Raw genomic sequence first — 12,155 nt, forward strand, 5'->3', positions numbered from 1 at the left:
GGTAAAAAACCGTATGGTTGAGTAATGCGATGTTAACCCTCGATATCATGATTTTGAAGCTGTAGAACAGGTTTGCATCCATTTTGTTAAATTCTGATGAAGTAACATTTCTTCGAGTCTTGTCATACTTTGTTTACTAGCAAAATTATCTTGTCATACTTTGTTTACTAGCAAAATTATCTTGTCATATTTTGTTTACTAGCAAAATTATCTTGTCATACTTTGTTTACTAGCAAAATTATCTTGTCATACTTTGTTTATTAGCAAAATTATCTTGTCACACTTTGTTAGCAATAATATCTACATCTTATTTCACTTTATTTGCACAACTATTTCGTATAAGTACAAGTATACTGTTTCACTTGGTAAAATAAAAAGGGACATACTCTCCTATCACATCTACAATTTAAACTTTATGATTTGTTTTATCTTATTTCCTCTACTATAACCTTATTTTTAACAATTAAAGAAGGGTACACTATCCTTTCTTCAAAATACATCACTCGTAACCTAACCTAACCATAACAAGACTCCATCGCTGCGCGCAAAGCACGCGCAGTCAATTCGGCGCGAAATTTGAAACCGCAAAAGTCACCCAGCGTTTCTACGCCCTCAAAACTAAAACTTGACAATAAAATATTTGTCCACAGCACAGAATATTTAACAAAAACAAGAAATAGAGTAGTGAACAATTTATCGAGCAACGAGAATTGTACCAAAAGGGGCGAAAATGTGGAGAGGTTATATCGGTGCACGCACGCCGGCTATAAAACTGGCAAACAGTTTCTAGTCACGATTTTATCGGTTACCAATCGTTCGATAGACTGATGGCCTGGTTGGATCAAACAAAAGATACGGCACGTGCAGACCGTGCGAATTCAACCTCGTATATGTGCGATTTACACGTTTTCGCGTGAACCATGAATCAACGATGCGAGGCTACACTTTGTGGCACGCGAGACCGCAGCAATTTGCTTGTCACGCTTTGATACTGACAAGGACAGCCATTTGCATGTTCCCTGTGTATTTAAATGAGATGTCGTGCGTAGACACATCTTCTTATTTTTAGCGTTTTTATCTGGGACTGTGACCGTATTGAGAAGAATAAATCAGGTTCGATTCGGTTCGCGTTTTGCTCGTGGAAATAGTGGGCAACCATTTTGTGTAATTACGCGGCGCATGCGCAGGAACGCAATTATTCTACTTGGGGAACTTTAAGATACTTTTTTGGGAATTTTTTAAGTAGGCATTTTGGGAATTTGGAAATTAGGGAACTTGAAAATATTTCGTCTGGAGAATTTTCAACAAGATGGCGAACTTGGTAGTCAGGTATGTTGGGAATTTATAAAGCAGGTATTTATACATACCCACTTCGATAAATTGGTAATTGGGGAAGCAATTATAGATTTAATAATTCAGTTAGTTAAAAATATAGAAATAAAGAAATTTGAAAGTATATATTCTAAGAGTAGCACGCTTCCCGCCAAAAAGTCCGTGACATAACCTAGAAACCCATTTTCGCATCCCCGCTCAGAAACTCGTATAATAAGCCGATCGATTTTATTGTAAGGGAATACGATTAGCGAATTCCAAGCAATTTGCGTACACAGTAATTTCAGCGCTATCAGCGAATCTCCCGTAAGCAGGAAACGAAATCCAGAACAGCGTGGCAGCGAGTTGTGTAGTAGTTGAGGAGGCACGGACAGATCGAGGTAGACGAACGGAACGGGAGGATCTGGGAGATAGAAGAGGAAGGAGAAAACGGGAGAAGGGTTTTGGCCAGTTGTCTCAAGGTTTACTCAGGCTTATTCAAGCAAAGTCTCGGTTTCCTTCTCTCGTATCGCTTACGGTCCCTGTGAAGCCTTGCTGTCTCCTCGTATCTTCAACAGAAATAACAGGTTTCCTCGGCGCACACTGATTGCGTTGACAATTTGCATTAAGCCTTTATATTTCTATTTGCGGTAACTGAATACTAGCCTTCTCTTGCTGAAAATCTAGAATATCGAGCAAGGTGGATTGGCAAATGATCGCATTGTTCGGACGTACCGTTACGTCGATTTATGTTTAAATTTGTCAATTGCGAAGATAATTTACTTTTGAATTTCCCGCCATTTCTGAAGGTTATGACAAGAATATTCTATTAAATTAATCGTGCCACTAATCTACTTTTGAATTTGCCGCCATTTGTAAATAGTATTCTGATGGAACTATATAAACTGTTTGTTGATTGAATTTGTATTTGAATTTGCCGCCATTTCTGAAAGTTATGACAAGAATATTCCATTAAATTAATCGTGCCACTAATCTACTTTTGAATTTGCCGCCATTTGTAAATAATATTCTGACGAAACTGTATAAACTCTTTATCGATTCAATTTGCATTTGAATTTGCCGCCATTGGCAGCCAATATGGCGTAAGACTCCGCATCTAATACTTATAACTCTCTTCAAACATAACCACAATTAATAACCTAAAAATCTATACTAAAACGTTATTGTACACACTTGAAGTTGCATTTAATAAAAAATAAATGTTACAAATGTTAAATTGTTCGCGTTAATTATACAAATGATATTTTTGGAGGTTTAATTTAATAATGAGCTAGCAAATGGTGTAGCGAGGAAACATCGAGGGATCACTGTCAAACGGTTTGAATATCCTGTTAGAGCAATTGGTCCTAATCTCATTTGAGTTTAACGAATAAGTGTCCTCGGCTTTTATCCCTTTGTCTGTCGAGCAGACAAGTGGCATTCACGGCGTCAGAACTTTATTCGGCATGATCGATCGACGGATCAACCAATGAAACGGTTACTGTTGGGTGTCATACAGAATCACTCCGTGAATGGTTGCTTTGATCGAATGAAGGATGGCAAGAAGCTGCTCGGTACGATCTGAAGAATTTTTTCCTTTCAATCTGATTACTGCACTTGACACTCGCGGAAATGTTGTGAGGGATGAATGTACCTTTCGTTTGAACGCATGAATCGCTATCAAGACTAATTTTCAGATTCGTATGGTAAATTATTGATGGCACGGAGATAATTCTATATGGCAATATAACGAGGGTCTACTGTGGCAATAATTGTCAGATTCTCTTTGATGGAAGACTGTTTGGTAATACATGAAATTACTGTGATTCATGGACTGGAGAATTATTTGCAGATAACGTGATTGTGCAATATAGCGAGGGTCTGTTAAGTTCACACTGTACTCACACTGGTTGGTAGATTAAAGACTAGTATTTGATAGATTTGATAGTGAAGTTATTATGGTTTGGAACACTATTAAGCATCTAAAGTGATTATGCAATATAGCGAGAGTTTGTCAAATTGACACCGTACTTACTCACACTGGTTGGCAGATTAAAGACTAGTATTTGATAGATTTAATAGTGAAGTTACTATGGTTTGGAACATTATTAAGCGTCTAAGGTGATTATGCAATATAGCGAGAGTTTGTCAAATTGACACCGTACTTACTCACATTGGTTGGTAGTTTAAAGACTAGTATTTGATAGATTTGATAGTGAAGTTACTATGGTTTGGAACATTATTAAGCGTCTAAGGTGATTATGCAATATATCGAAAGTTTGTCAAATTGACACCGTACTTACTCACATTGATTGGCAGATTAAAGACTAGTATTTGATAGATTTGATAGTGAAGTTACTACAGTTTGGAACACTATTAAGCATCTAAAGTGATTATGCAATATAGCGAGAGTTTGTCAAATTGACACCGTACTTACTCACACTGGTTGGTAGATTAAACACTAGTATTTGATAGATCTGATAGTGAAGTTACTATGGTTTGGAACATTATTAAGCGTCTAAGGTGATTATGCAATATATCGAGAGTTTGTCAAATTGACACTGTACTTACTCACACTGGTTGGTAGATTAAAGACTAGTATTTAATAGATTTAATAGTAAAGTCACTATGATTTATGGAACAAAGGTAACATGATTATGCAATATAACGAGAGTTTGCTACACTGACGCTATATACCCACGCAACAAAGACTTGGAGCAATTTGACTTAAAGTTTTATCTGAAATTCGCGATACAAGCAGACCGACAGTTAATTGGGTGAAAGCGATGCGAACGACCGGACGGCAGAATTAATTAAGCGATTAAGTTAGGCAGCTCGCGAGGCCTCGTTGAGAGGTTAAGTCCTGAAATTGGGGACAACCGTGCCGAGGTCAGAGTTCGTAGCACGAAAGTGACGTGAAACTTAACGTTAAACACCCAGACGTGGTAATTCCATATACAAAGAGCTTGATGTTATGCACGTATACTCGATCGATCTATCAGAGAAATTAGCGCAAGGACACTCCGTGATTTATTAGGCTATATTGTTCGAGGAAATAATTCGTGCTCGAAACCTGTTATGCTCAAGTGTAGTCACATTAATCTGAACCTAGTTGAAACAGGAACAAGTATATGGTAGACATTTTTATCAACTGAGATACATTTTTCAATTTTTAAATTGTTAATTTTTTATATTAATGAAAATTGTGGGCATTGTAAATAATTGACAAATTGGTAAACTTGTTACATATTGATGTACATTGTTTTTACAGGTGCTGAAGAGGTTAGCGTTCTCAGCTTGTAGAAAGAAGCCCCTTCTTGTAGAGAAACTAACCCTTCGACACCAGATATTTTCCTTAAGCTAGGTTATATAGTTTCCTACGTAACTCGAGAACTCTCGTAACAGCGAAACAATCATTGAAATAATCGACTTTCTCTTTTCGTCTCGATTGTTTACTTTCACGTCTCACATGAGAGGAACCATGTATTTGAAAAAGGTTAACCTAACCTCTCTAAACATTCTCCTTACTTATTCCTTAAATTTGCATTTTACTCAAGACTGAAAAATTTTTAATTTTTCAACTCGAGAATAATTTTTATACCCTCAAATTTCATGTAATATTTACAAATTTTAATCTAGCAACAAAAACAAACAGTATATACAGATATTTGATTAAATGCATCGGATTAATAACATCGAATCAAACATTATAAATTTGTATCGCAGTGCAAACAACGCGTATTCCCAGGGCGCGGATTCGATTTAATTATTTTCCAATTTCGACGTATTGATTTTTCAGCGACGCACAAGTTCGTAGGCGATGGAGATGATGGAGGAATAGCAAGGAAATGTAAATTACGTAGATTTAGTCTGTTGTAATGTAAATGAACGTTTTGACCGTGTCCCATAACTGGCTTTGGTCGTAACGGTACATGCAAATCGAATTTATCGCGAAATTTACCAAAATTGTCCAATGGCGACTCCACGCAGAAATGTATAGAAAATGAGAATGAAATGATGCATTACTTCGGGTCACTCAAAAATATGTGTGGAGATATTAGAGATTAAGCTGTAGCTGAGTAAAATTGCATGAGTTCGATAAAAGCCACCGAACCGACTATGCCGAGACTTAAAAGTCCTTTAAATTTACATCTGTTAGGAAAAAAAGATTTTAGGCTTCATTTGATCAACTAGATTTATATAATGTAACCTAAAATTTATCTCAACATTTTCTATTTTTTGAAAATATCAAAAACGATCACCGAACCGACTATGCCGAGTCCTGAAAGTCCTTTAAATCCCCATCTGTTAGGCAAACAAGATTATAGGCTCCATTTGATCAACTAGATTTACAGAATGTAACCTAAAATTTATCTGAACATTTTCAATTTTTTGCAAATATCAAAAATGACCACCGAACCGACTATGCCAAATCTTAAAAGTCCTCTAAATCCCCACCTGTTGAACACAACAAATTTTGGACTCTATGATCAAGTAAATTTGCAGAATGTAACCTAAAACTTATCTCAACATTTGAATATGTTAAAAATGATCACCGAACCGTCTATGCGGAAACTGTACCGAAGTCAACCCACGAGTTGTCGCGTGAAGAGGCTGACCCAGGTGTGATTCATACAATAAAAGTAACAAGTGTAGTTCATAATAAGAAATTTGAGAGCCGTCATTTTGTTGCGGGGTTGGTTATCGTAGACCGTTGGAATGCTCATTGACTATAATGTTTGAGTAGCACTCGAATGTGAGCACATTCGATGGTGCATCAAGTAGACGACGATTTTCGAGTACAAAGGGTTAATTGCTGACGCAAGGGATTAAGAGGTCACTATTGTATCGTTTCCATCGAGTGTGCACACAGCCGAAGGAAGAATTGCCATGTGTGGGCAAACTGGCCCCAGGCTCCATCTGCCCACGTACTTGATCTCTCCATACGTACACTCGGCACAATGGTGGCTTCTGGATGAAAGCACGTATACTGACAATTATACAACACTCAAATACACTAATTTTAACTGTTACTTGTAACTTACAAACTTTTTGATGTATAAATTTCATCTCCAGATGCAGAAATCCTTAGACTCTCACTATATTGCCGAATCCGAAAGAGCTTCTCGGTTGATCAAACTTTCAACTGTTAAAAAATCACTAGAAGTAGAGGAGTGTGAGGTCCCTGAACCCTCAGCGGCCATATTAGCAGTGGAATAACTATATTTGTCACTGACTGTACACGAATCCCGTCCACGTGTACCTGCACGTAAACCCGCGCTAACCTATGAATGATATTATGCCTTGTGGTTGCTTCACGCCTGGATAGATCTTATCGTATTATCGTCACCTCTTGAAAACCGGCCTGAAGTAGCGGTCACCGTACAGAGTCTTGAGATTGGGTAATACGAAGCCGTTTTCTCCGACCACCTCAAACAATTACTTAGAATTCCTCGGGTATATTCCTCGAGTACCGTACTCCTCGAATATACGCACTGATACACTTTACGAAAATCCTGAATAAATTTGACCTTTTTACATTTTTGAGACGTGGTTGTGTAACTGTTCTTCCTCTTCCTTTATTGCAGAGATTATATATTCCGAAATACATGGTTGCTTTATAATTTTGTACAGCTTTATTATTTAGTACATTATTTTGCTGTTCTATAATATGTAGTAATTATAGTATTCAAAGATATATCATTTTGCTATATGGCATGAATTGAAAGTGTAAAATGTTTCAGTGCGAAGTGGGACAAATGAAAACGTCTCAGTTATCAACGTTCTGAATACGATACCACACCTTATTCGTTATCGATCGATTGCACCGCTCTAATCAGCTGTTACAAGTAAACTTTGATAAGGAAGTTTGTTAAAGTTGTTTCATTGATGACATAGATAAGTGATACTTCGAAACGCGGGTCAATGATATCCTAGAAATCCCTTGTGTAATCTTCTATTTAGTTTAGGTATGATACGTTAGTTTTTGATAACGTAGACATTTAGGAACTTGGAGAAATTGAAAGAGAGGTCTAGAAATTTTGGAAATTTTCAGTTTGCAGTAAGTGGCGATATAACGCGAGGTTGGAGGTGGTGGGATAGCGTATGTAACGAGAGGAAATATAACGGAGGGCAATATGTAACAAGTTGCAATATAACGAGGGGTAAGAAGTTGCAATATAACGAGGGGTAAGAAGTTGCAATATAACGAGGGTTAACAAGTTGTAACATAACGAGGGCTAACAAGTTGTAATATAACGAGGGCTAACATGTTGCAATATAACGAGGGCTAACAAGTTGCAATATAATAGGGGGTAAGAAGTTGCAATATAACGAGGGTTAACAAGTTGTAATATAACGAGGGCTAACAAATTGCAATATAACAAGGGGTATATAACAAGTTGCAATATAACAAGGGATATGTAACAAGTTGCAATATAACGAAGGTTATGTAACAAGTTGCAATACAACGAACCCAAAGTATGAAGAGTGTGAGATACAATAAATGGCAATATAACAAATGCAAAATATAACAAGCAGAATTATAACTCGTGGTTAAATAAGGCAAATATGAATCATGTCAACATCTAAAGCCATATCGGCAATATATAAAGAGCCATTTGACAATAACTTAATAAGAACGAAATCATTAAAATTGCGAACGAGAAATGGGGAAAATAATTTAGTTTCATAGCGACAGTAATGCAGTAATTTTTTTATGGTCCCCTCGGCAATATTTAATAGTGTCAACCGATAACGCGATATATCATAAAATTTTGCAAATGCGCTCGCAATTTTTCGTGCATCAGGGGCGGAAGTATAAATCCGTTTCGCGACACTGAATTTATTGCTGTTGGCCGGCGATGTAAGCGCAATGGAATACGTAAATCTACCCTTCCCAGGAATAATGTTGGCCTACCGCAAAACACGTAATTCTACGTGTCTTGTTTGTTAAACGAGAACGTTGTTCCATTAAAGGGATACCTCTATACGATTCAATTGACTGGAATGCACCAGGAAATTCTTGTATATAGTCGTTACATGCTCAACTTCATAAACATCTCTGGTTACCTCTAGTTTTATGACCGACTACTGATTTTAATTCAACTCGCGAATAAACTTGCTGATAATATCGTTTCTAACTTAAGTGTGTCAAATCTGATGAAGTCTGTGTACGTGTAACGTTGAATTAAGCGAGTTGAAAGTTGGAGGCTGAGGACACCAGACCGAACCTCGTCCTATTTACCTTTCACCCATTATGTGTTTTAAGCGTTGTTTGGCATTGAGCAAGCAATATGGCGGCACGCTTGAAAGTATGACAGTTCTCAATCAAAATTTTAAGTTAACGGAATCCTTCAGTGAAATACAAATTTCGAAGTTTGGGGAAATTTATGATTTCCTGCATTTTCAACTCCTAAATTCCCAATTCCATAAATCTTTAATTCCATAAACCCCTAATTCCACAAATCCCCAATTCCATAAATTTCCAATTCCACAAATCTCCAATTCCATAACCCCCCAATTCCACAAATTCCCAATTCCACAAATCTCCAATTCCATAAATCCCCAATTCCACAAATCTCCAATTCCATAAATCCCCAATTCCACAAATCTCCAATTCCATAACCCCCCAATTCCACAAATCTCCAATTCCATAACCCTCCAATTCCACAAATTCCCAATTCCATAAATCCCCAATTCCATAACCCCCCAATTCCATAAATTCCCAATTCCACAAATCCCCAATTCCATAAATTTCCAATTCCACAAATCTCCAATTCCACAACCCCCCAATTCCACAAATTCCCAATTCCACAAATTTCCAATTCCATAAATCCCCAATTCCACAAATTCCCAATTCCACAAATCTCCAATTCCATAAATCCCCAATTCCACAAATCTCCAATTCCATAACCCCCCAATTCCACAAATCTCCAATTCCATAACCCTCCAATTCCACAAATTCCCAATTCCATAAATCCCCAATTCCATAACCCCCCAATTCCATAAATTCCCAATTCCGCAAATCCCCAATTCCATAAATTCCCAATTCCACAAATCTCCAATTCCATAACCCCCCAATTCCATAACCCCCCAATTCCATAAATCTCCAATTCCACAAATCCCCAATTCCACAAATCCCCAATTCCATAACCCCCCAATTCCATAACCCCACAATTCCATAACCCCTCAATTCCACAAATCCCCAATTCCCTAAATCCCCCAATTCTTCAGACTCCATCCTCCAAAATTCCCAACTATCTAAACTTCCAAATATCCAAATTGCAAACTTTATCCTCCATAACTCCGAGTCTTACGGACGCCATTTTGCCACGGGGTCCACGCGCACGGACTCCCTGAACTTGAACACCAGTATCTCCGAAACGGATAACCACTGTGCGCGGAAAGGTTAATAATAACTTCAGAAATGGAATGGCAAAACGTTCCCCCCGTTGATTCACAGTCTGCATAATCTCTCGAATACCTGAGAGTTCAGACAGCGTTTATTCGCCGGCGTGGAACCTCAAGTTCCACCTATATTAAGCGGCCCTTGACATCGTCAAGCTATAGAAGCAAGCGTAAGCATTCGACCGCATTTAGACAGCCGATGCATCCGAAGACAAAGCTCCAGACATTTACCAGCACCGCTCGTCCAGTTTCACCGCAAAGACCCTTGGACTTGAGTGTTTAGTGGCCCCGGCGTTAAATATAACTGCAGGGGCGATATGGGCGGACGCAGTCGGTAGGAAACTCGAAATAGTGCGCTAAGTAATAACTGATACGAAAATGTATTCGATGTTTTGTTGAGATGAAAATTGAAAGCATATTTGATTAAATTGGAATCTTATGTTAAGGTAAAGATTAATGTTAGGTTTACTGGGTTAGGTTAAATTAGGATTGCTGAGAGGAGGTTAGGTTACATTAGCATAGCTGATATGAGGTTAGGTTACATTTACTTAATCTTATATTTGGGTTAGATCAATTTATCTGTAATTTAAGATAGGTTAGGTTATAATAGGCTGTGTTAGATCAAGTTAGGTTACTTTAACTTCAAGTTTTACATTATGTTAACTAGGTTAGGTTCAATCAAGATAGATGACTTGAGGTTAGGTTGAATTAGCATAGCTGACTTGAGGTTAGGTTAAATTAGCATAGTTGACTCGAGGTTAGGTTAAATTAGCATATCTGATACGAGGTTAGGTTAAATCAACATAGCTCACATAAGGTTAGGTCAAATCAGCATACTTGAGACGAGGTTAGGTTAAATTAGCTGAACTTCACGGCTGCATTAGTTTAACTGAACTACAGTTTGAGGTTAGTTCAAGTTTAGTGAGATTGATTTAAATTAAACTACCAGTTTAAGGTTATATTAAACTAGACCAGGTCACGTTGAATTAAGTTGGTTAAAACGAGGCTAGGTTAAATTTGAAGCAGCTTAAGGCCAAGTTAGTTTAAATCAAGTTGTGCGAGGTTAGTTTATATCAACCTAAGGTTACGTATACAGTCACATCAGATTAGGCTAGTCGTGTCAAATGAAGTTAATATATTTTTCAATAATACATTGTTAGAAAGAGAGATGACGAACTCGAATAAATAAAAGCAGAAATTTCATCGTAGCCGGGAAAGAACGTTTTAAGGTCTATCGGCGAGTCGGCGGAGATCACGATTCGTTGGCGATTCGCGTAATTTGCAATTCCTTCCTCGTCGTTCTTGGCCGACGTCCGCGGCGTTTTCTTGTTGCTACGTTGGTGGGCTGCGAGCATCTCGTCCACGAGGGCCGCAGCGAGCTCATCGCGTCCGAGAGGCCGGTGCACACCGACACCGGGCCCATCAAACAAATTTACGATCACCCCGCTGTTATTAGGCAATGCTGGCGCGAATCGACCGCTCGAATTGGAAGTATTTAGTATAGTTGAATCGACCTACCGTGGACGAAGGATTTCCTGCCCACATGCGCCATTAATTTTCATTTTCTGAACTGACTGTCGTTTTGGGGGTTACGAACGTTTAATTGAGTGTACGACACTGACCACTCGTGACCATTCGCGGTTACCGATGGTCACTGTTCGACAGTTAACTTCATCGCTTGAAAATTTATTTTCTAATTCTTCAATTTGTTGATTTCGGTATTTTCGAACATATTTATTGGTGTACCAATTTATCAGTTCATCAATTCATCAATTTATCAATTTATCAATTCATTAATGTATCAATGTATCAATGCATCAATGTATCAATGTATCAATGTATCAATGTATCAATGTATCAATGTATCAATGTATCAATGCATCAATGCATCAATGTATCAATGTATCAATTCAGCAATCCATCAATCCATCAATGCGTCAATCCATCAATCCATCAATGCATCAATCCATCAATCCATCAATCTATCAATGTGTAAATTCCACAAACTTGACCCGCCTAAAAGAACACCCTAAATATCTAAAGTCGCCATTACGAAAGTCCCACGAACGTCACTGAAATAAACGAAACAAAACCTTGATTGCCACAATTCGTAGAGTGGAAGTTTCTTGAACCGTAGTTCCCCAGAAGTTGCGGAGTCAGCCTAGAAACTTGCGCAGCCACGTCTGCCGTTCAAATCCACAAAGACAAATTGAAACTTTATTTTAAAAGCCGCAGAAATGAGCGACTAAATTACATTTCCCGGGAAGCCGCCTACCAATGAGCGCATCAAACAGACTCACCGCATTAAGACAAAATGGAGAATGTTCGTTACCTTGAATCGTCGCCAAGAAACCGTCAAAAGAAAATGAGGATACGTACCTGAAACAGAGAGGAGAAAAAAATACAATTACGGAGGGCCGCAAACGAGTGGTGGC

General features: G+C 38.0%; 1 protein-coding gene across 4 annotated transcripts in view; it reads right to left on the reverse strand.

The window, feature by feature from the left end:
* Window positions 1-12,155, reverse strand: part of gukh (NHS actin remodeling regulator GUK-holder) — a 96,509-nt gene that overhangs the window by 42,206 nt on the left and 42,148 nt on the right. Inside the window, exon 2 of one of the 4 annotated variants that reach the window (XM_076541275.1) lies at window positions 12,053-12,099. The exons of the other annotated variants lie outside the window; for them this stretch is intronic. Within the exon in view, the coding sequence (XP_076397390.1) occupies window positions 12,053-12,099 (47 nt within the window). The remainder of the gene's footprint in view (window positions 1-12,052; window positions 12,100-12,155) is intronic. 4 annotated transcript variants of the gene reach the window in all.

This window comes from Megachile rotundata, chromosome 16, assembly GCF_050947335.1.
Source record: "Megachile rotundata isolate GNS110a chromosome 16, iyMegRotu1, whole genome shotgun sequence".
NCBI classification, from domain to species: Eukaryota; Metazoa; Arthropoda; class Insecta; order Hymenoptera; family Megachilidae; genus Megachile; species Megachile rotundata.